Here is a 25,580-nt window from a genome sequence, read left to right as displayed (position 1 = left end):
CTTATTTTCAAGTTTTCAAAAAGTGTGGTGTCCTTCGTGAGGCCGGCTGACCATGTAAAGAGCTGTCTATTTGCTTCGAAAGCTTATTCGGAAATCGGCCTGGAAAAAGCCCTACCCGCACGGACTGGGAGCCGGAGGAGGTAATAACCAGATAATATCATATTGTCCGAGCTATGGCGATTTTATCTTCCAAGTTGCCGTTCCTGTGTCTTTCTCTGCTGACACGAGGTGATATAATGTTTCGATGTCTCAATATCAATTTGGTTTCTGTGGACAGCGATGGCAAGTTTCTTGAAGAGCCTTCAGGGAAAGGCGAAGAACATTCAGGGAAAGACACGGCAGTTGATTAGCACTCATGGATCTTCTTATTACAATAATTTGCTGGAGTCCAACAAACAATACATAGCTAAAGAGCCTACTATTGACAAATGCCAGGAGCTATCTAAACAGCTTTTCTACACGCGGCTTGCAAGGTTCTTATGGAGAAACTCTTTCATCATAGGTTTTTGTTTGAAGAATCTCATTATTTCATTAACTATGCGTGTCTCTGCTTGTACTTGTTGTCTTTAGTAATCAATGTTCCATTGATAAAGTGCATTTTATACAGCTACAAGAACTGAATGGATTTTCCAGTTACAGAAAATATTCTTTTTCCATACTTCATATGTGCACACAATTTATTGCATGGAGAGATTATAAATTCTTGTTTAATCACAACAACTTTATCTTTTGTAAAGTGATCATGCGAATACTTGTACATTAAATGGTTTTTGGTTTAGGTGGTCGTTACTACAAAGTTCGTTGTTTGTAAGTGACTGTTGTATCTTGTCGTGGCCATTGCCCATGAGGTGAGACACCAGCATGGGTGATTGACTAGTTGCATGAAATGGCATTTCTGCCCAGTCAGAAATGTCGAAATGTTTCTGGGAAACGGAACTGCTGTTTTGGGCAGCTGGGGATGATGAGTAGACTTTGTAGATGATCTGTAGGACCTAGGTCCTAGGCATATGGATCTAGTGAGTGGGTGACTAGTTAGAGAGTCATTTTGACTTTGGATAGTTCAGACCTTTCAGCTATTATGATTGACTCTCGTTGTCTTTTTGATAATTGGCTTTGATGATTATGCATGATAGATGATTGCAGGTATGTTTATGATGTATGGCATATGCAACTATACTCTTCATTTCACCCAAGTATTGAGAGCTCCCAGCATAGACCCAATTTCTGGCGTTTTTTGCTACCCTTGCTGTGACAGACTTGGACACTCCAATTCGGGAATCTACCACAACACATGAGAGCAAACTGAAAGAACTGAACAAAACTGAGAGACGACACGGCAAGGCATAATTCTGCGCCTAGAGAGATTGGCCCCAAAGACTGGCGTCCCTTCCGGTATTTTTTTATTACTAATGCTTCACAAAAGTACAATGTCTGAGGGTCCTCGTCTCAATAGTTCTCCCAAGCATATCTGCCTGAAAGTGAGGCCCTGACACTTTATTTATGTGCCCTTTGTAATCACTCTCGACGAGTGATCGTGTCACAAATTGCTGACGTGTCAGGCCACTGAAGAACGGAGCTAATCTGCAGATCCGGCAAGGAGCCTAAACCCTAGAGGAAGCAACAAAAGAAGCAAAAGCAGCAGAAGAATTTCCGTACAAAAAGTCTCCCGTTGCGAATTCAGATGATGACACGACAGCTGTACGGACACCCGCGATTTACGCTTATAGTGCCACGTGGAAGCCTGTACAGAATTCTGCGTTTTACGTTGACTATTGACGTGGCAGAACTGTACGTGTAACAAACTTGGACACCCCAAGTCAAGATTCTACGGCGACACAACCGAGATTCACTTCAAAACAGTTCACAAAATTGACACGGCCCGGTGTAGTTCTGTGCCCAGAGGTATTGGCCCCAAAGACTGACCCCCCTTTCGGTATTTCTTTTTGTATTAATCTGTGTTCCAAGTACAAGAGAGTTGGTAGGTGCTCACTCTCAGACTCTGAGAATTGAAGCCCTGCCCACTTATTTATAAGTACAAGGGATGCCCAAAAGCAGAGCCCCAGAAATCTCTAAACTTAAAATCTTTTTAATTCAAAAGCAATAGGCCCAAAAGCTGCCATAAAAATTCAGCCAATGCAATTTATGAAAATCCGTACTGGCTGCCATGTCACCAGCACCGTAAAAAGAAGGATTCCGTACGATTTTCCACGTCAGCCTGCGAGCACATTTTGCGGGGGTCCGTACTGCTGCCACATGGCATTTTCTGTCGCAGTGTATGTGTGTGTGTCTGGAAGCTTACCATGTCACCAGTTTGTGACATACCCCCCTCTTGAAAGAATTGTAATCGCCTTCGATTACGCCTGCAAAACAGACAGAGGCCATAAAGTGTCTTAGCAGACATTGACTGATAGTACTGACGCACTAGGCACAACATATCTAGACATGTATCAATCGACAGTCACATCACCAGACATCACTTGACATCACATGACAAATCACATTCAAATTCATTCCAAATCTCAGACCATGATTAATCGGTAACGTATTTAGTAATCGCATCTAGATCCAATCGGGACCTCACAGATGCTCGATTAACTAATCCATATTGTAATCATGTCTATAGAGATTTATGAGACCGAAATGCTGCAGTCATTTCGTCTTTCAGTTCCTGCACTCAACAAGTCAAGTACAAATCAATCAATATCAGATTCACCCATGTTGAAATCGGGGTTCTATCGGAGTAGACTTGTCACGTGACACATCCCAACCCTATGTGTCCGTGGACAAGCTACGCCACAGCAGGGATCAGTCAATCCGATCAATTTAGAATAGCAGTGATCTGGCACTTTTGTGAGTCTATTCGTAGACCGTGCATGCCCAGTCACTTAGCATAGATGCATATCCTCCGGCTACACACAACATGATCATCGGAATTCCCATCAGAATCCATTCGCATCAGTTAGGGGAATTTTCCAATGCATTTTGCCTATTTTCCTATTTATTGGGATTTTCACTTATTATTTTTAAGTGACTTTCCTACAAAAGTAGGTAGGGCAATTTTGCTAAGTTAATATATAAGCAAACCGAAGTTAGCACTTTCAGGCAGAAGAGGCAGCAGGAGCACCTTGCTCAACAGGCAACTTCTCAACAAGACCAACCCCCATGACTACTCTGGCGTTTTCTCCACAGAAGACCTAGCGTTTTTGCATCAGATCAGCCTTGGCGATTTGTGCACAGCAGATCAGCCCCGGCGTCATCACGACACAACAGATCAGCCTAGCGTTTTTGCATTTGCAAAACCCCGGCGACAGAAGGACCAATTTCAGCCCCTGGCGTTTTTGGATTTCAGCAGCAAATTAAGACCGGAAATATTCACCTAAAGTGTAGCAGATTCAGCCCGTAAAGACCATCAGTTTTCAGCCGTCAGAAACCTCATTTTTCAGCCAAGAAAACGCAGCCAAAACAGTCATTTTCAGCCACCGAAACAGTCCCGAAATTCAGCGATTAGAAGATCTCAGATTTCAGCCATCGTCGTCGTCGTCGTCTTCGTCATCGTCGTCGTCGTCACCGTCGTCGTCATCGGCATAGACCAAGTTGCATAGTCCATTGCATACGCATTGTACACCTTTGTGCAATCAAAGAATAGACCACTCTCGCCGACGAGAGTGGGCCTTCGGAGGAGGGTTTCACAACCTCTCGGGTGTCGTATCTTTTCTCTCTCCTTCTCTCAGTCTCATTCACTTGCACGCACAATCCACTCACTTTGTTCGTGACCACATCACTCTACAAGACGGAAAGCTCTCTCTTTCCCTAAAGAACTAAAAGGAACCTTGAGCAATAAAGATCACTAATCTTGAGAAAATACAACATTCATTCCGCTGCACCTAACATTGGTATCAGAGCTTTCTTTGGAAGTGTTCTGCATTACCCAAGGAAAGAACCACAAGAATTTTTTTTGCTTGTTGCGATCGCACGAACCCAAGTTTACTTGGGCGTGGCGATTCCTAATCGTGTTTTGTTGAAGAGTGACAGGAATCCCAAGAAAGAAGGGCTTGTCCAGCCTCCCCTTGTGTCTCTTTTCACTCATTGAGAGCGGACCGTGCACTTAGCGGCCGGCCAATCGACGTGAGGTGGGAAAAAGCAACCTTGGTGTGAGCGCAAGGCCGCCAAGGGGTGCGCCCACAAAAAAGGGTAGAACTCGGGTGAAGAGAAGATCCTTCTCCAACGCGATTTGCAAGCGAAAGAACACCTCAAGAACCCTAGATTCTCACGAATCAAATACCTCAAGAACCTCAAGAACCCAAGTTCCTCGTGAACTTAAGAACCCAAGACCCCCCAAGAACCCAAGTTCCTCGTGAACTCAAGAACCCCCAAGAACCCACAAGAACCTACGACTTCAGAATGATCATCACTCGAAGCTGAATGGATACTTCGCTTGGAAGTGACGAGCATGAGAGAGGCGAAGAAGAATTTTCCCCACCAGGAGGTTTTTCTGACCCTTCCCCATCTACGACACCGATTGCACTAACTCCTGTGGAGGCTTTCGACAAGAGGATGATTGACAAGAAGTTAGAAGACAAAGCAAGAGAGGCCAAACGAAAAGCAGAAATAGAGCGTGACCATGAAGAAAAGATGGCAGCCATAGAGCGTCAGTACCAAGAAAGAATGGCAACCATAGCGCGTAAGAGCGAGCAAGCATGCTTGGAAGCCAAAGCAAGAGAAGCAGAAATGGATCGCAGACACGCAAAAGACAAAGCAGAAAGAAAAGCAATACAAGAACAAAGTGACCGACAAAACAAAGAGTTTTGGCGACTCTATTCTCAAGTTCAGGCACAGATGCAAGAGATTTGGGGAAAGGAGACTGTCTCAGTCTCTTCTTCTCCCAAGCATGACACAGAGGATTTGCATGATTGTGTGAAGCATGATGATGATTTGATTGACCATGATAAGCATGATGATTTGTGTCACAAAGTGATGACGTGGCGGACAACAGAAACCCTAATTTCTGCCAGAAACCCTAAATTCCTGCAAACCCTAATTTTTGCCAAAAACCCTAATTTCCGGAAATCGCGGAGGCGGATTATTAAAAAAAAAAAATAATTTTTTTTTTTTTTGGAAAATGATGAGCGACGCGAATTTTGCTTTTGCTTTTTTTTTTTAATAAAAAAAAAGAGAAAAGACTCTCTAAGAGAGAGAGAGAACTGATGCTTTTGATTTTAAAAGCTTTTGGGGCTCTGCTTTTGGGCATCCCTTGTAACCTTTAAATTAGTGGTGAGGGCCTCACTTCTCAGAGCATCTGGACGCAGAGTCTGAGAGTGAAACCCTAACCGCTCTCTTGTACTTTGATGATTGATTAATACAAAAAGAAATACCGAAAGGGGCGCCAGTCTTTGGGGCCAATATCTCTAGGCACGGAACTCCGCCGGGCCAGTGCAAATCTATTGTGATCTGTGAATTGTTTTGAAGTGGTTATTTGGTGCTGTCGCGGTTGATTCTTGACTTGGAGTGTCCAAGTCTGTTACAGTGGTATCAGAGCACGGCCGATTTCTCTTCTACGGGAAATCCGATCCCCGAAATTTTTTTCCGCGGCACCTATGGCTTCAGGCAATGATCAGTCGACTCCCTCTGCATCTGGAGATGCGGGCTGGGATCACAACGAAGATTCAGACAAAGAGTATGGCTCGCCTTGGCCTACTTAGGCGGAGCGGCGAGAGATAGAGCGTCGCCAGTTGATCGGCGATGCAACAAAGATGATGCTCAATTTTGCCAAGGACCCGAAGATGGCAAAATATATGAACCAGACCTCTTTGGAAGAGGTACAGATGAAGTGGCAGAGAACCACAACACCACTCTCGAAACCCGCTCTCAAGAAACCTTCTGCCTCCAAGAAAATATACGGAGCAGGAACTGGAGAACGTGGTTGATGCACGGATTGCTCAGCTTTTCGACGTGCAAAAGAAAGACAAAAAGCACAGCAAAAAGCAGAAGAAAGGCACTGACTTCCCGGGATATTTGGGTCGTCGGTTGACATTTGACAAGGCAAAGAAACGGAAGAAGCGTGTTCGATTTGAAGGAGTACCCAGTTCTTCTTCTTCTTCTTCTGACAGTTCTTCTAGCTCCTCGGATTAGAGCGAAGAAGATAGAAAAAGCAAAAAGCGAAGCAAGACACAAAGCTTCGGAAAGGGCAAGAAAAAGGCAAAGAAGGCTACATCTCGCCCAGAGACTGACAGTTCTACTGAGGACTCGTCTACAGACAGCTCAGATTCCGATGACGGAAAGTTTTATGTGAACAAGAAGAATTTTTTTTACAAGGCCAACCAGTATGACTTTCTCGAAGATAAAAGCAAGAAAGTCCGAGAGTTTAAAGAAGGTGGCCACTCGATCAAGTTTGATACTTTTCAGGAGACTCAGATGCTTCGAAGGCTTTGTCTTTTATTCAGCAGTTTGACATCGCTTTCGCGGGAGGACGCTATTCAGAGCACTCCAAGATTCGGAGAGCTGCCTCTTACTTTAAGGGGAATGCTCGTACTTGGTGGTCCACGCTTCTATTAAGCAAGACTGTGCCAGTTACATGGCTGAGATTCAAGAGGCTTTTTATTTCTTCTTGGTTGACTCAAGAGTTTGAGCGAGATATACGAGCTGCTTGGAACCATCTCCGGATGACCAAGAGCGATACAGTGAATTCTTATTGTGAAAGATTCTGGAGCTCTTTTCTACCCGCCTCTTCATTCAAGAAGATCTCGTTCAGAGAACAGATTGAGCGGTTTACCTACAGAGATCCGAGATCACTGCTTGGAACAGAAGTCAGCTTCTATTCAGGAGTTGATGAGTCATGCGAAGCGGGGCTTTGCCATTCACTCTGGCAGTTTGACCTACCCCACAGATAAGGCCATGACACAACGAGCCGAACAGACTTCTGGGAATGAAAATAGAAAGAAAAAGAGCAAGCCAAAGAAAAAGGATGCACAACCCAAGCTTACTCCTGAGGAGAGAGCTCGCTTCATCAGAGAGGGGAAGTGCTTTGGATGCGGGGAACATGGACATATTTCCGCAAAGTGCCCTGATAAGGCACAGAAAGAACAGAATGATAAAGACGACGACAGGTCTGAGAGTTCGAGAACAGCTGAGGAATGTGGCAGAAAAGGCAGATAGAAAAGCAGAACTGGTACCACATGGCGTGGGACCTGCACCGAATCTAATGAATGAAAGTACAAACTTTGCCGCTTTCGGGGCAAAGTGAAGGATCAGGAAGCTCTTTTGAAGGAGCCAAGGCCAAGTTCTTTTCTCTTGGAATTGGCGGCTCGATTTGGAACTACGCCCGACAGACTGACGCCACAGGCGGAGGTAGTTCAACTGGCACCCGGATGGGATGTTGCCATTACACCAAGCATTGGCAAACTTCGTTTGCAATGACAGGGGTGTTCAGGGCACGCGAGTGACGTTCTACTCGGGATCCCTTGGTACCACAAGAACTACGCCGTGGTTGACTACCGGGCCGAGAAAGCGACTTTGATAAATGAAGGGCTTAGAGATTGTACTTGATGAACTTCAGTTTTCTTACTCATTCTTTTGGGAGAACTGAACGATGGATAAAGATTGAATATGTTTTGACCTGAAGAAAAGAACGCCAATATTTTTTTTTCTCCACGCTCATGCCGATTACTTTTGAGAGGGCCTGAAGATCATACCATTGATCTGATATCTGGAAGCACGCCACCGAATCGGCCACCTTATCGTGTGAGCCGAGTACAGAATGAAAAGATTATGAACTCAGTGAAAGACCTCTTGGAAAAGAGTCTTGTCCAGCCTAGTACTTCACCGTATTGCTCTCCAGTGTTGTTGGTTTTGAAGAAAGACGGATCTTGGAGAATGTGCATCGATTATAGCACTCTCAACGAAATCACCATCAAGAGCAGATTTCCGATTCCTAGGATCGATGATATACTCGACAGGTTACAGGGATCCTCGTGCTTTAGCAGGATTGACTTGAAGAGTGGATATCATCAGATCAGGATAGCGCCAGGAGATGTCTACAAGACAGCTTTTCGGACGACTTTTGGGTTATTTGAGTTTTTGGTGATGCCTTTTGGCTTAACCAATGCTCCTGCGACATTTAACCGAATGATGGATAGGATTTTTCGAGAGTACAGGCTATTTGTTGGCACTTTCTTTGACGACATCATTGTTTTCTCCAAGAATGAGGCAGAACACAGAGATCATCTGCTTCAAGTCTTTCAGGCATTACGAGATCACACGTTAGTGATTAATGCAAAGAAAAGTGAATTTTTCCTACCAGAGATACACTTTTTGGGACACATTGTGTCAGCAGCAGGAGTGCAAATGGACCCGGCCAAGATAGAGACTATCCGTGATTGGCCCGAGTTGAGGAATGTCCATGAAGCTAGAAGCTTCTTGGGACTGTGTTCGTACTACAGGCGGTTCATACGAAAGTTTGCAGAGGTTGCTTCCCCTTTGCATACCTTGACACAGAAAGGAGTACCTTTTTTGTGGGGACCCACAGAGGTGACTGCCTTTCGGACATTGAAAGAGAAATTGACTACGGGACCTATTTTGACTTTGCCGGACTTGCAGAAGTCATTTGAAGTATATTGTGATGCTTGTGGTCGTAGACTGGGTACGGTCTTGATGTAAGAAGGCCATGTCATAGCTTACGAGAGCCGTTTGTTCTCTAGGCCGGAGATGACAGCACAGATCTATGGGAAAGAGCTTTTGGCGGTTATCCACGCTCTTACTCAGTGGCGGCATTACCTACTCGGAGCGGATTTTACTGTCTTTACAAACCATCAGAGTTTGCGCTACTTCTTGTCACAGAAGCAGCTTTCGGAAAAGCAGATGCGGTGGGTGAACATCTTGTCACAGTTCCACTTCCAGATTGTCCATGTGCAGGGTCAGAAGAATGTGGTGGCAGATGCTTTGTCTCGGAAACCGTTGGTTCTGGCTATTTCCGCGATACATCATAGGAGCTTCGAGGATGTGGTCGATCAGTGTGTCTCACAGATACAGATTTTGCAGATATTTTCACACGGATACGGGATGGGGAGACAGTAGCTGGATACTCCCTTCGGGAAGGCTACTTGATGAAAAAGACTATGTTGTGCGTTACACAGCCGTTGAGGGAAAAGGTTATGACTGATTGCCACTGTCCACCTTTTACGGGTCACCGCGGCATTGCTACCACCATGAAAGGGGTAGAGAGAGATTTCTTTTGGCGGAGACTGAAGAAGGATGTGGAAGAGTTTGTGCGCAGTTGCTTGGTATGCCAGAAGGTCAAGTTTGACAGGCATAAGGCACAGGGATTGTTACAGCCTTTACCCATACCCACCCGCCCCTGGGAAAATATTGAAATGGATTTCATTTTTGATCTCCCGAGAATACAGAATGATCACGATGATTTTCCGATTACATGGCACGTCTGAGACGATTCTCTCCGACATAGACCCCAGATTTATGAGTTGGTTTTGGAAGGCAATTTGGGAGAACATTGGCACGTAGTTGCAGTTCTCGTCATCGTTCCACTTGTAGACTGACGGGCAATTTGAGATTGCCAATTCACTGATTTTAGATTTATTGAAGTCTTGTATCTCGCATCAGAAGACTCAATGGGAAAAGAAGTTACCTTTGGTGGAATTTGCCTACAATAACACGATACACTCTTCGACGGGGAAGATGCCATGTGAGATTGTTGAAACTGCTGCGAAGGTTTCATCCTTCCTGAGCACGAAAGATTAGAAATTTGAAGCGGATGTATATTCGCAAGATTTGGATACGGCTTTTGCCAAGGTTCGCGAGACTTTGCAGGAGTCTCAAGAACGACAGAAAAAGGCAGCGGATCGCCATCGTCGCGACTGGAAACTGAAGGAGGATGATTGGGTGCTCTTACTTTTGAGAAGGCACGCCTAAGAAAGAAACAGGGAAAGGAGAGGCTTTTTCCAAAGCTTAGTATGTGATACTACGGACCTTTCCAGATTACTGACAAGATAAATGATGTCTCCTTCCGATTGGAACTGCCAGATACTTGGAGGATTCACAATGCATTGCATGTGAGTCTCTTGAACCCTGTTAAGGGTGATGTGCCTGATGATGGGGAGCCTGATGAGCAACCCAAAGTGGAAGAAAACGAGGAGATCCTTGTTCCTGAATAGATTTTGGCACATAATGATACGAAGAAAGGTAAAGTCTGAAGGCGGTTCTTGGTTAAGTTCAAGAACTTTCCTGCATTTGATGCGAAGTGGATGGAGGAGGAGGACCTAGCAGATACTCCTCGGATTGTGAAACTTTACCTCGATGTTTTGGTTTAGCATAGTCTACTCCAAACGGAACCCAGAAACTCAGCTTGGCCGAAGATCTGGTGCAGTGGGATGCACAAGAGGGGAGTTACTCCGCTCCTTTGTCAACAGATGCCTCGATTTTGATACTAAAGTCATTGATGTCTCTTTGAGCTTCAGGGATACTGAGAGCTGACAGTATTCTGCTGGATGACTTTATGAAATGGAATTCCTGATTATGATACTGATTTGTTCTTGACTTCTTGTGAGTGCAGGAACTGATAGCCGAAATGACTGCAGCATTTTGGTATGATTGATCTCGAATAGACATGGTTGCAATAGGGGTTAGTCAATCGGACATCGTTGAGGTCCCGATTGGACCTAGATGTGATTGCTAGCTACATTGCCGATAAATCATGGTCTAAGATCCGAATGAATGTTGAATGTCATGTGATGTCCTGTGATGTCGTGTGATGTCCTGTGATCTTGTGTGATGTGACTGTCGATTTTGTACATGTGCTAGATGTGTGTTCCTAGTACGTAGGTACTAACAGTCAGTGTCTGCTAAGACGGTTTATGGCTTTTGTCGGTTTTGCAGGCGTAATCGCGGTCGATTACAATGCTTTCAAGAGGGGGGTATGTCACAAAGTGATGACGTGGCGGACAGCAGAAACCCTAATTTCTGCCAGAAACCCTAAAATTCCTGCAAACCCTAATTTTTGCCAAAAACCCTAATTTCTGGAAATCGCGGAGGCGGATTTTTTTTTTTTTTTTTTGTTTTTTGTTGGAAAATGATGAGCGACGCGAATTTTGCTTTTGCTTTTTTTTTTATAAAAAAAAAGAGAAAAGACTCTCTAAGAGAGAGAGAGAACTGATGCTTTTGATTTTAAAAGCTTTTGGGGCTCTGCTTTTGGGCATCCCTTGTAACCTTTAAATTAGTGGTGAGGGCCTCACTTCTCAGAGCATCTGGACGCAGAGTCTGAGAGTGAAACCCTAACCGCTCTCTTGTACTTTGATGATTGATTAATACAAAAAGAAATACCGAAAGGGGCGCCAGTCTTTGGGGCCAATATCTCTAGGCACGGAACTCCGTCGGGCCAGTGCAAATCTATTGTGATCTGTGAATTGTTTTGAAGTGGTTATTTGGTGCTGTCGCGGTTGATTCTTGACTTGGAGTGTCCAAGTTTGTTACAATTTGCATGACAAGCATGATGATTTGGATGACAAAGATAAGCATGATGATTTGAATGATTGATAAGCATGATGATTTGGATGCCAATGACAAGCATGATCAAGATGTGATTTCTCACGAGCATGATGAGTTGCATGAAGATGATGTGATTGTTCACAAGGATGATGTGTTAGTGGATGCTTTTTCTAGCGAAGCTAACCTCGTTGTAGATTCGATCAATCACGAAGATCTGATCTTGGCTTTCGAGTCGAGGTCCAAAGAACCCCCACAGGACGATTCGATCATTAAGGAAGAACCGATCTTGGCTCTCGAGCCTTGGTCCAAAGAACCCTTATAGGAAGTATGGTGTGTTCGCATGATTGATACGCACACATTGTTCAAGTGTTTCATTCGTGAAGGTTTCCTGTATTTTAGTCAGCATCGTTATGTGATCCCTTTTTCTAGGCATGACATATTGTATGTTGAGCATGTTTCTCTCATGGATGAACACGAATGTATGCGGATTTTTCATGAAAAGCTGAAAAGTATATGTCAGGAAGTCACATTCCATGTCTCTTCCTTGGCATGACACAGTTGAAGAAAGATCACATGATAGTATGAGCACCAAGCATGGGCATTTCCATTGTGTTTTGCCACAGTTGATTGCTCTACATCATAAGAGAAAGATTAGATCTCATTGTTTGCGTGTATATGGTGAACGGTTTCGCACTCCATCTCTATGTTCATTGACATTGCATACACAGTCTTTAGAGAAGACAAGATTTTTTTCCTTCACTTTACATGGAATGGGTATGTTCATGGTTTTGTGTTGGAGATGGTTTCAGGAATTTTCAGCCATGGAGATTCTTGAAGACGGAAGAAGCAGGACTCTAGACGAAGTTGAAGCAAGAAAGGAGATTCAGAAGACTTTGTGTTGCTTTCGGCGCGGCCCAAAGAAGCAAGCGTTGCAAACCTTTATGAAGTTCAAGTACCGCACGACCCACACATCAGAGTGGGCCGGCGAAGAGTCCCTTCTAGGATTCTGGATGTTGTTGGCGATCTCCCTCGACGCCATACAGTTCGGTACCAGTACCTCACTTTGAAAAGGAGGGGATGTCATGTGACACATCCCAACCCTATGTGTCCGTGGACAAGCTACACCACAGCAGGGTTCAGTCAGTCCGATCAATTTAGAATAGCAGTGATCTGGCACTTTTGTGAGTCTATTCGTAGACCGTGCATGCCCTGTCACTTAGCATAGATGCATATCCTCCGGTTGCACACAGCATGATCATCGGAATTCCCATTAGAATCCATTCGCATCAGTTAGAGGAATTTTCCAGTGCATTTTGCCTATTTTCCTATTTATTGGGATTTTCACTTATTATTTTTAAGTGACTTTCCTACAAAAGTAGGTAGGGCAATTTTGCTAAGTTAATATATAAGCAAACCGAAGTTAGCACTTTCGGGCAGAAGAGGCAGCAGGAGCACCTTGCTCAACAGGCAACTTCTCAGCAAGACCACCCCCCGCGACTACTTTGGCGTTTTCTCCACAGAAGACCTAGCGTTTTTGCATCAGATCAGCCTTGGCGATTTGTGCACAGCAGATCAGCCCCGGCGTCATCACGACACAGCAGATCAGCCTAGCGTTTTTGCATTTGCAGAACCCTGGCGACAGAAGGACCAATTTCAGCCCTTGGCGTTTTTGGATTTCAGCAGCAAATTAAGACCGGCAGTATTCACCTAAAGTGTAGCGGATTCAGCCCGTAAAGACCATCAGTTTTCAGCCCTAAGAAACCTCATTTTTTAGCCAAGAAAACGCAGCCAAAACAGTCATTTTCAGCCACTGAAACAGTCCCGAAATTCAGCGATTAGAAGATCTCAGATTTCAGCCATCGTCGTCGTCGTCGTCATCGTCTTCGGCGTCTTCGTCATTGTCGTCGTTTTAACCGGCCTGTACAACGTAGAGGGCGGTACTATTTCAATTACTTGTTAACTTTACACAGAGCACTGAGAAGGGAAGAGAACACAGTTGCGTCGAGCGACTAGAATGTCACTGCGCACACGAGACCGACACCCTGTAGGCCCCAAAGACTGGCGCCCCTTTCGGTATTTCTTTATTCAAATTAAGGTAGACGATCCGACCACTTAGCACAAGCTTTCACAAAGCTGTCCAAACCTGGCGAGGGCTGAAAACGCAGGTTTTCGACCTGATTTTGGCAGCATAACGGTGCAAAAACCCCTGTAGGTCAAAAACACCTGTCTAGGATGGATGCCCTCGCTATCTGGAAGCTTTCTGGTGAGCTGTCACAGAAATTCAGCGGGCTGTAATTCCCTGTTTTTCACTGTCGGGTGCCCAAAAGCCTGTACACGCATCCCAAGGCTCTCACGAGGCTCCCCCGGTGTTCCCTTGCAGTTTAGGTGCGAAACCCTAAACCTGCAGAAAAACACAGCAGGCTGTAATTCGCTGTTTCGGATCGTTTTTAGCGGAGCGAACACGTCTACGCGTGTCCCGAGGGCTCCCGCACGCAATGGGACAGTTCCCCTGTGAATTGGACGAGTTTTCACGTGAGAAAACTCTTCGAACTCGCAATCTTTCGCGATGGAACTGTGCGTACCTGTGGGGGATTAGCAATTAGCTAATGCGGTTCCTGTTCAGAAGGCTCTTGCCTTGGCAAACGCGCATAAATCCCAGAACTGTACATGTTCATCTGAGTAGCCCATCTAGTGGGGCATTACCATATGTGCTAAAGGGGAGAGAGAGATGCACGAGAGCAAATCATCGCGCTACATGAGACAAAGGAGAAGGCAAGCTTTCCATTAAAGCTGTAGACCTGCACCCACTACTCACACACACATTGTAGGTCACTTATGAGTCAAATCAGCCTCCTCTCTCAAATTGGGCGCCCCCTCTTGCTGATGGAAGTGGAAAACTTCACCAGGAGCCGCCATGTGTCCAGTTTGCCCCTTTTGAGTTAATTCTCTAGTTCCCACTGACTTATAAAGTTATAAGTGACTTTCCGAGTGGCCCAGACTTCATTTGGCGCGCATAGGCTTCCATACTCATCAGAATTTAGTGCTAACTGGCTCGACCAGTCCCAGAATGACCGACCCAGACTCCCGCTGTGAGAAACCTATTCGGCCGTAGCCGTTTCACACTCATGCAATGTCCACTTGCACCTTTTCAAGGGTTCCGGGGAAAACAAGTAAAAATAAAAATAAATAAAAATACCTAGTACTTATTTACGGAAGGCAACAGGAAAAATACACCTCCTGGTGACAGTCGTCGTCACCGTCGTCGTCATCGGCATAGACCAAGTTGCATAGTCCATTGCATACGCATTGTACACCTTTGTGCAAGCAAAGAATAGACCACTCTCGCCGACGAGAGTGGGGCCTTCGGAGGAGGGTTTTACAACCTCTCGGGTGTCGTATCTCTTCTCTCTCCTTCTCTCAATCTCATTCACTTGCACGCACAATCCACTCACTTTGTTCATGACCACAGCACTCTAAAAGACGGAAAGCTCTCTCTTTCCCTAAAGAACTAAAAGGAACCTTGAGCAATAAAGATCACTAATCTTGAGAAAATACAACATTCATTCCGCTGCACCTAACAAGACTATGCCAAACCGAATGCTTCAAGGTAAAGTTCCACAATCTGAGGAGTATCTGCTAGGTCCTCCTCCTCCATGCACTTCGCATCCAATGCAGGATAGTTCTTGAATTTAACCAAGAACCGCCTAATCACTTTACCTTTAATCTTATGTGCCAGTATCTGTTCTGGAACGAGTATCTCCTCGCTTTCCTCCACTTCCGGTTGCTCATCTGGCTCCCCATCCTCGGGCACATCGCCTTTAAAAGGCTTCAAGAGACTCACATTAAAAGCATTGTGAATTCTCCAAGTATCGGGCAGCTTCAATCTAAAGGAGACTGTCACAAACAGGTGACGTGGCATGAACCCTAGAATGGGCAGTAGAAAACAACAGAAAATGGTGCAGCAAGGCAGCCCCGAAATTTTCGCTGAAATGTTGACGTGGCAGGCCCGCAATTTGCGGCGGAAAACACGGAAATCTGCTGCTGACATGGCATGCTGTACGGAATTCCGTGTTTTACGTTGGAAAAAAAGGCAACAAGAAAAGCCTACGCAATTTTTGAGGAGCTTTTGGGGGAAAACTTGCTTTACTTTTAAGCCTAGTTTAAGAGGCATTGCTTTATGAAGCTTTTGATTTTGAAGCTTTTGGGGCTCTGCTTTTAGCAACCCTTGTAACCTTTATAAGTGTGGACAGGGCTCCCACTCTGCAGAGCATCTGGACGCAGAGTCTGAGAGTGAGATCCCCCCACTCCCTTGTACTTTGAGCAACAGATTTAATGTAACAGACTTGGACACTCCAAGTCAAGAATCAATCACAACAGCACCAAATAACCACTTCAAAAACAGCTCACAGTTCCCAATAGATTTGCACTGGCCCGGCGGAGTTCCGTGCCTAGAGATATTGGCCCCAAAGACTGGCGCCCCTTTCGGTATTTCTTTATGTATTAATCAATGTTCAAAGTACAAGAGAGCGGTTAGGGTTTCGCTCTCAGACTCTTCGTCCAGATGCTCTGCAGAGTGTGTGCCCAAACCACTTATTTAAGGTTACAAGGGATGCCAAAAGCAGAGCCCCAAAAGCTTCAAATCAAAAGCCTAAAAATAAGAGCAAAGGCTCTTTTCCTCTCTCAAGCTCTCTTGAGAAGCAAATATTCTCTCTCTCTTTCTATCTCAAATTGCGTAGAGCCAAAAAAACTCAAGAGAGTTTGAGAGAGAAGAGAGCCTTTGCTTTTATTTAGGATTTTGATTTGAAGCTTTTCGGGGCTCTGCTTTTGGCATCCCTTGTAAACATTAAATAAGTGGTTTGGGCTCCCACTCTGCAGAGCATCTGGACGCAGAGTCTGAGAGCGAGACCCGAACCACTCTTGTACTTTGAACTGATTAATACATAAAGAAATACCGAAAGGGGCGCCAGTCTTTGGGGCCAATATCTCTAGGCACGGAACTCCGCCGGGCCAGTGCAAATCTATTGTGAACTGTGAACTGTGAACTGTGAACTGTTTTGAAGTGGTTATTTGGTGCTGTCGTGATTGATTCTTGACTTGGAGTGTCCAAGTCTGTTACATTTAATATAAAAAGAAATACCGAAAGGGGTGCTAGTCGTTGGGGCCAATGCCTCTTGGCATGGAACTCTGCCGGGCCTGTGTCGAATCAAATTGTGAACTGTTTTGAAGTGAATTCCTGTCGTGTTGCGGTAGATTCTTGACTTGGAGTGTCCAAGTTTGTTATAGTGGTATCAGAGCGCGGCTTCTACCGGGAAATCCGATCCTTTTTACGCGGCACTTATGGATTCAAGCAAAGGACAATCGACTTCCTCTGCATCCGGAGATGCGGGAAGAGATCACGAAGAAGATTCACGTGAAGAGTACGGTTCGCCTCGGCCTACTTAGGCGGAGCTTGAAGAGATGGAACGTTGGAGATTGGTTGATGAAGCGACAAAGTTGATGATGAATTTTGCGAAGGACCCTAAACTTGCAAAATTTTTCACCCAAACCTCCTTTGACGAGGTGCACTCACAGTGGTGGCAAACCATGGAGCCACCCCTCAAACCGGCGCTCAAACAACCTCCTACGCCGAGGATGTTTACAGAGGAAGAATTAGAAGAGGTGGTTGATGCATGGATTAGCCAGCTTTTTGACGCGCAGAACAAAGCCAAAAAGCACGACAAAAGCAAAAGAAAGGAACTGACTTCCTGGGTTATTTGGGTCGTCAATCTACTTTTGCCCCGGCAAGAAAGCAACAGAAGTGTGTGCGATTTGAAGGAGTACCTACTTCTTCTTCTTCTTCTTCTGACAGTTCTTCTAGCTCTTCCGACTCGAGCGAAGAAGATAGAAAAGGGAAAAAGCGAAGCAAAAAGCAACGCTTTGGAAAGGGCAAGAAAAAGGAAAAGAAGTCCAAATGTCACAAGACGGGCACCACGTGCCAATAGAAAAGAACAGACTGTTAGCACTTTAATAACAACTGAACTGAAAGAGAGACAACACGTGACACGGAGTGGCGGAATTCCACCCCAGAGAGTATTGGCCCCAAACCTTGGCGCCCCTTTCGGTGTTTCTTCATATGGCATCAACACAGTACAAGCCGGTACTCCAGACTCTGCACCTTCTTCAGGAAGCATGCCAGAGAATGAGCCCTAACCTCATATTTAAAGGCCCTAGGCCCCAAAAGCAGTTTACAGTGAAAAGCCTTCAAACTCAAAAGCATCTGGTCCAAAAGCAATGCCAAAAAGCTGCCAACGTAATTTACGAAAATCCGTACAGCTTGCCACGTCATCATGCTAGTGCAATTTTCAAAAATCTGCCACAAGTCTCTTTTTGTGTGTGTGCGAGAGTCCTGCTTTATTTTAATCCTTTTATGTCACTTGGGGCCCCATCGGACGGGGTCCCCATAAGTTGGTAGGACTTCTTTTGTTACTTGTTCTTCTTAGGGTTTAGGCCCCTCGGCCGACATCTACAAGTTGACTCCCTTCTTCAGGGCTTTGACACGTCAGCAGCTTGTGACATCTCCCCTTCTTGAAAGAGAGTAATCGTCCGCGACTACAACATATCTGCAAAACAACTCAAGTTAGCTCAAATATTTTCGAGGGTCATTCCGAGGGACAATCAGTTTGCTCTTTTTGTTAAGGAGTTAGCTTCTCCTCTCGGCTCTTTTGATCAAGGAGTTAGCTTCTCCTTCCGTCCAGATTAGAACTCTCGATATTCTAGCGTAGTAAAATTAGCCATCACACCCCAGACCGTACTGATCTTTCACGGGTGTCTTGATGCACTAAAATTACATACCCAGGCAATCTCATCCAATTAGGAATATTCAGTGGTTGGCACATCACAATGCAACACAAATGCTCACATATGCATGTTACAAGACATAGGAACATAAAGCCGTCGATGAACACTCCTCCCGCATAACCTAACAAAGTCCGGGCCGGGAGATATTCAACGACTCCCTCATCACTCCTCCCGCGTAACCTAAAAAGGTCCGGGTCGGGAGATATAGAGGCCTTTTACAACCATACGCTCCCCAGACCGCAGCCTGCGTCGTTTGGAGGTGCTTAGAGTAACCATTGCTCAGACTTCTTAATACTCCTCCCGCATAACCATCCAGGTCCGGGCTGGGAGTCACAACAACAATACTCCCCCCCGTAAAATAACCACAAGAGCACCAATGAGCGGTACTACTTTTTGAGTTTGCCGTGTAGCTAGCTCAGCTTCAATTTCTCCACCCTCTGCATCATAATCAAAGTGCATCTGCTTTAAGAATTCTGGATGGATGAAGTTCTCTGTAGCTTCGGGGTCAAAGAAAATAAGGGCTTTGAAGCCATTGACTTTGCCATATGCTCGACACAATTCATTTGTACTCTCAAGGCGTATGCCATATATATCAGGAACTAGTTCAATAGCGGGTCTAGCTCTCTTAGCAGGAGGTGGCGTTGGGGTTCTGTCGACTGTTGGTGCGGGCGTCGGCTCCTCTGGTCCATATGCATTTGGGACAATTAGAATGATTATGCCCTGTTTGAAAGCATCCAAAGCATCGGCCTTCTTGTAGTAAGGTGTCTCGTTGTTGAGGCGTCCAATGAGGCCTTTGCGGTTGATTTTCACGACTCTCGAGAATTTGTTTGTTGTTGCCGAGAGTTGTGGTTAGTGGCCGGAGATTCTTTTGGGGTAAACTCTAGCTTTCCCTTCATCAGTTTGTACCCGACCGCGGCATGGTCCATAAGTTCTTGCATGGTGGAGACCTGCTTGGATAGACAATATTCCTTCAATGGTGATGGTAGTCCAATGGTGTATCGCTTGCATTGGGCCTTCAAGGGAACAGATCTAAAGAAGGAGAGCGGAAGGTACATGTCGAGAAACCTTTGGTTATATTCGCCCATGGTTTCGGTGGCAAGCATTTTCAAGTTGCCCCACTCTGCCACAATCCAGACTTCAAACATAGAAGTCATGTAACTACGTGCAAAAACTGTCTTGAAAGCTTGCGAGGTCCTTGGAGCATGCGGTTGTGTCGCGATTGAACTCCACCATTGCATAGCATTATCTTTAAGAAATCCCGTTGCTCGAGAAATCTTGGATTCTTCTGTATAGTTCCCTAAAGCATAGATGTTGTCGAAGTGCTGTAGGAACTGCAATGCTTTCTTGCGATCTTTCACTCCGGAAAAAGTGAAAAATTTGACTATCGTGCCGCCATCTTTGAAATCTTTGGGTTGGTTAGGCGCATATCCCGGGTATGGACAATAAGGGTATCCATATGGGCTCCAGCCATTGTAGCTTGGTGGTGGAGGTGGGGGCAATGGCAGTGGCAAAGGCGGTTGCACTGGATCAGGGTCAGATGGCTACACCATATTCCTGAAAAATCCCCCGATTGAAAAAGACGGCTGAGAAATTTGCGAGCTGGAAGCTCTCGTACTTTTTGATGCTGGAGGAGGAGGTACCACCTAGGGCATCAGAGGGGGTAACATGTAGTTCAAGAATTGTTGAAAACTTTGCAGCATCGGAAGATTCTGCTGAGGATGCTGCGGAAGAATGTTGTGGAGCTCGTTGAGCAAAAACTGGAAATATTCTGCTGAATCCATGAATTCCAAGTCTTGGGTTCTGTATAGCTTATGGCTTGTAAGACACAACGATGAAGATGGGAGCGCGCTCAATGCACGATGAAGTAAGGGTGGAAGTGGCTAATAAGTCCGGGGTCGGAGCCCGAAGATACCTCAAAGAAAATTCCAATAGCTCTGTCTGCTCTTTTGTAGGACCGGTATGCTTTCAGAAAAGCACACGCCTGATGCTCTGATACCACTGTCACAAGACGGGCACCACGTGCCAGTAGAAAAGAACAGAGTGAACAGACTTTAGCACTTCAATAACAACTGAACTGAAAGAGAGAGACGACACGCTACACGTGGCAGAATTCCATCCCAGAGAGTATTGGCCCCAAACCTTGCACCCCTTTCGGTATTTCTTTATATTGCATCAACACAGTACAAGCCGGTACTCCAGACCCTGCACCTTCTCGAGGAAGCATGCCAGAGAATGAGCCCTGCTCAATAAGAGTGCGACATATCTCCATCTCTGCAACCCTCTGACGCTCTTTCACCCAAGCCTGAGAAGAGATGCGACTAGGTAAAGTGGTCTGCGTTGGTGTTTCAGATGTACCTTTTTCACATGGCAAGGAATCCTCATCTTCACCGCCAACACGTGCTCTCTTCCTAGAAGTAGGGGGTTGCATGGAGGCCGAACCTCCTCCAACCTCTGTCTCCGCACCTAAAGACTCCAGCTCTCCAACAAAAGCATCATGTAAAGCATCCTATGTGTTGGGAGCACCTCTCAAACCAGGAGAACCAACAGGAAAATACTCTTGAATAAGCTGCTCCCTTAAAGGTGGTGGTATTTTCTCACATGCACCAATCTGATCAGTGCACCCGATGCCCGTCAAGTGCTTTTTGAATTGCGTAATAGTGCTGGTGTACTGGTCCCCACAATACTTGCATTGCCATAAGCGTGTGCCGGAACCTTGCTGAGAAGTGGTCATGATGATGCTCAACACATTGGTGTGGAGCGACCAGTTGGGGTTGGTTTTACGCGGCATAATGAATCCTGTACATTGCAAATGCAAAAGAGTTCACACACATGAGGAGTACGGAGTGCGAGAAGAGTACGGACTGCATGGTGGCAGAAGCAGTACCTTTTCACGCGCATAGCTCGGCTCTGCAGGTCTCTGTGCATTGCTTTGCAGATTCTCTGTAAACAGAACAGAGACTCTTTTGCTACAGTGGTCGATTAAAAAAGCCTAAGGCTTTCTCCCCTTCACACTAATAAGCCTATCTAAAACTCCTAGCGAAACTTGTCCGAGTAGAAAACGCCCAATTTTTTTTTAATGCCGTACTGTACCGTACCGTACGGCTGTACCGTACGTACGTACGGATTCCACCCTGATTCGATCTCATTGTTTGCGTGTGTGTGGTGAATGGTTTGGCACTCCATCTCTTTGTTCATCTACATTGCATGCACAGTCTTTTCGGAAGCCGAGATTTTTTCCAGTAACTTTACATGGAATAGGTATGTTCATGTTTTTGTGTTGGAAGTGGTTTCAGGAATTTTCAGCCATGGAGATTCTTGAAGAAGGAAGAAGCATGACTCTAGACAAAGTTGAAGCATTGAAGGAGCTATAGAAGCCTTTGTGTTGCTTTCGGCGCGGCCCAAAGAAGCAAGCGTTGCATACCTTTATGAAGTTCAAGTATCGCACGACCCACACCTCAGAGTGGGCCTGCGAAGAGTCCTTTCAAGGATTCTGGATGTTGTTGGCGATCTCCCTCGACGCCATACAGTTCGGTACCAGTACCTCACTTTGAAAAGGAGGGGATGTCATGTGACACATCCAACCCTATGGGTCCGTGGACAAGCTACATCATGACCAGTGTTCAGTTCAATCAAGTTAGTCTAGAATAGGAAGTGATCTGGCACTTTTGTGAGTCTGTTCGTAGACCGTGCATGTCCAGACACTTAGATTAGATGCATATCCTCCGGTTGCACACAGCATGATCATCAGCATTCCCATCAGAATCCATCAGAATCCATCAGGAGCATTTTCCAATGCATTAGACCTATTTTTCCTATTTTTGACATTTTTCACTTATTTATTAAGTGACTTTTGTTGGGAACTAGGTAGGGCAATTTTGCTAATGAAATATATAAGCAAACCAGAGCTAGCACTTTCTGGTAGAAGAAGGAGAAGAGGCAGCAGAAGCACTCGCTCAACAGGCAACTTCTCAGGAGAACCCCCAAGAGGCCTAGCGTTTTTGCATCACAGCAGAAGGCTAGCGTTTTTGGACCAGATCAGCCAGCGTTTTTGCATTTGCAACAGCCTGGCGACAGCAGGAAGCAGCAGACTCTCCAGCATTAGCAGATTTCCACCGCAAGGACAAAGATCAGCCCTAGCGTTTTTGCATCTGCAAGGCACTTCAGCGTTTTTGCAGATCTTCGCGACGGAACCCCCACAAGCATCAGCGTTTTCAGTTTTCAGCAGTCAGACTCCACAGTAGAACCGTTGAACCTTGCAGATCTCACCTTCCCGCAGCAGTTCCTTGCCGCACGGTCAGATTCCGCAAGGTTTACAGATTCAGCCCGGAAAACACAGATTTCAGCATCTGCGTTTTCAGCGCGTCGTCGTCGCATTGTCACCATCGACATCGTCACCGACATAGAGTCAGAATTCAGCAGATAAAGATTTGCAGATTTCAGCCATTAGCATTTTCAGATTTCAGCCTGTCTCGTCGTCGTCCTCATTGTCATCGACGTTGTCGACAAGTCCAAAGCATTGTAGAGATTTGTGCAATCAATAGTAGACCGCTCTCGCCATAGAGAGTGGGGCCTTCAGAGGAGGGTTTGACAACATTCTGGTGTCGTATTCTTCTCTCTCTGTCTCTCAGTCTCAGCACCATTCACAGTGTTCACTGCTTTGTTTGTGTCCATTGCACTTTCTCACTAAAGGAACGGAAGGCTCTCCCTTCCGTAAGTAAAAGGAACCTTGAGCACAATTCGGAGCGTACTATAAAAGGGGTAGAAGTACAAATACATGAGGTTATTTCTGGAGAAAGTAGGACTTCGAACTCTAGTGGATTAAAGAAATTCAGTCCTTTCCAAGCATGTGGTGCTAAAAACAAGTTTACTTGCAAGTAAATGGGAGTTAAAAAAACGTTAGAGAGAAGAGACAAATGAAAAGGTTCAGAATTTTGCGATTATTTCCAATGCTACGAATAATTTGTTCCAATACATCACATAGCCTGTCCATTTTAATTAACATGTAGAGACTTAACACATAGACAGCTGGCCAAACTATTTGCTTAGCCTAAAGAATTTCAGCCTCTATTAATTATATATTTGTACTCTGCATTCAGCAAGCATAGCAGCTAAAATTCGCATACTTATGGTAAAGTATGCTAGTAGTTTGGTTCTGTAGACTTTTTGGCTTACCACAAATTTGCTTTACTATATTGTCTCTTGTGTGTTCTGTGGTCGTTCTATCGGTTATTGACATGATTTGTTTCTCAATCATCCATTGCAGCGAATGCAATGATGCCAATTTTGTGTCTTTTTGCAGTATACCAGGACGATATGAGAAGTTCTGGAAGGAAGTCGAATTTTTGAAAAACAAGTTGAAGGATCGACAGGATTTGACAGTGGAAGATGTCGGAGTTGCAGCATTATTTGCAGCTGAATGCTACTGTTGGTTTAGCGTGGGGGAGATTATTGGTAGAGGGTTCACTTTTACAGGATACTATCCTTGAGAGTGCTGGGCTTAAAATTGCAATGCGAAGTTTTTATGCCCCTTCTCAGTCGGAGAGAGTTGTCCAGAAATGCGAGGAGTGTTTTGACTCATTCTTCTTTCTTGAAATTTTGATAGAGGGTAGGATTTCAACGTTTGTGGGCTTATCTTTTTGTGCAAGAGTCGCCTCTTCAAATCAGCTAATAATTTTTAAGACCGTCATGTATACAAGATTCTGTGAATTGTGATTGTAATCTTTCGCATCTTTAAGGTTTAATGTGCTTTCTGTATTGGTGTTAGGACTGCTTACTTTTGCAGCAAGTATGTTTCTTTTCAAGGGGTTCACAACAAGAATGCCTCTGTTTCATTTGTGCATGCTTCTTGAGGTCACGGAACAAATGGGTTTTTTTAATTCATTTACCTTCAATGAAATGCCTACTTTGTACTAAGACATCCTTGTGCGGTTGCAATAGTTAGCAAAAATATTTTTCCTTTTTCTTGTGTCTTGCACTTAGTTCTATGAGGCTGTTATGATAGGAGGGAGACCACATTCGTGCTCAGATGACGATTGGGCTTGCATTTGGTTTTGTTGTGAGACACTGACCTCATTCCATTCTTTCTAGCTGAGATGGTAGGGATGGATTAGGGAACATCACCTTTCCCACAACAAAATGATTACATAATGGCTCGAGCAAAATTAAATCCCCATCAATATCGAGATGCGCAAACCCCCCCCCTTTGCCTGCTCGCACACAGAGAGAGAGAGAGAGAGAGAGAGAGAGAGAGAGAGAGAGAGAGAGAGAGAGAGAGACTTGCTGTCGGGCTTGAGTGGGATAGAGAGAATTTGGCACCTGCCTGCCCACAATATATATATATATATATATATATATATATATATATAGATAGAGAGAGAGAGAGAGAGAGAGAGAGAGAGAGAGAGAGAGTGTCAACCGCCTCCAATCGACAAACAGAGAGACAATCTCCTTGGGGATCTTTGATATTTTTTTGTGTGGCTGTGGGCACACATAATGAGGATCAAGGATTGGTCTCAAAAAGCTATGTGCTCTGATAATCTATGTTTAAAGCCTTGTCAAACACAAGCTACACTAGCTTATACTTAACTTAAGAGGTGTATTACACACGCCAAGATTGACTTTCATAACATGATTCACTCATGGAGCCTCCATAATCTAAAACTAGTAATGATGATATGGAAAACCCAATTGCTAAAATTAGAGAGAATAGAACACAATTAAGAGCTATTGCCAATCCATTGTATTTGATTAAAAAGGCTAGGAAATAAGCACGTGTGGTATAGGTTCATAAGATGGGTGGAACTTTATACTCGTCCATAGATTGGAGGGTTTTTATTTGTGAACACTATCCGGGAGTGAGTGAGATGATAAGGAGCTTCCTCCTTATCTTGTGCCACCAAAATAGGCTCCTTGTCATAAGCTTGAATAAACTAATTTGAACATATTTTGGGTGAGATGATAAAAGACAACTACATTTTTTCTTTTGCAATGGTTGGTTTATATTGACGCTTGAATTGTGCTGTTGCTGCCAAGACACGAGCTCTATCCAACTACTCCTTGACTTTCCTTGTCCTCTAATGCGTGGCAACAACTCAAACTTTTGTATAGTAATCAAGGGTTTTAATGATGCTTATGAAAAGCACTTTGCACCTCACAGCTAGATGGATGAAATGATTGCATGATGAATGCAAGGATTAATGAAATTGCCAATGGATCCCAAATGCATCAAAACTAAGCTTAATGAAAATCCC

General features: G+C 44.8%; 1 protein-coding gene across 1 annotated transcript; it reads left to right on the top strand.

Moving 5' to 3' along the window:
- On the top strand, window positions 1-24,059 carry LOC147427647 (uncharacterized). The gene is made up of 3 exons (XM_086497357.1): window positions 1-140; window positions 278-473; window positions 23,630-24,059. The coding sequence occupies exons 2-3, from the start codon at window positions 280-282 to the stop codon at window positions 23,814-23,816; spliced, it is 381 nt and encodes a 126-aa protein (XP_086353483.1). The 5' UTR covers window positions 1-140; window positions 278-279; the 3' UTR covers window positions 23,817-24,059.
- Window positions 24,060-25,580: the final 1,521 nt, after the last annotated feature.

This window comes from Adiantum capillus-veneris, chromosome 23, assembly GCF_014529385.1.
Source record: "Adiantum capillus-veneris isolate H3 chromosome 23, ASM1452938v2, whole genome shotgun sequence".
NCBI classification, from domain to species: Eukaryota; Viridiplantae; Streptophyta; class Polypodiopsida; order Polypodiales; family Pteridaceae; genus Adiantum; species Adiantum capillus-veneris.
This window is presented reverse-complemented; position numbering and strand designations above follow the sequence as displayed.

Bases quoted from the DNA above. Each gene is read 5' to 3' on its own strand.
- LOC147427647 (XM_086497357.1), top strand. From the start codon at position 280: ATGGCAAGTTTCTTGAAGAGCCTTCAGGGAAAGGCGAAGAACATTCAG. The intron at 474-23,629 runs GTTCTTATGGAG...GTCTTTTTGCAG, and splicing joins TTCTACACGCGGCTTGCAAG to TATACCAGGACGATATGAGA.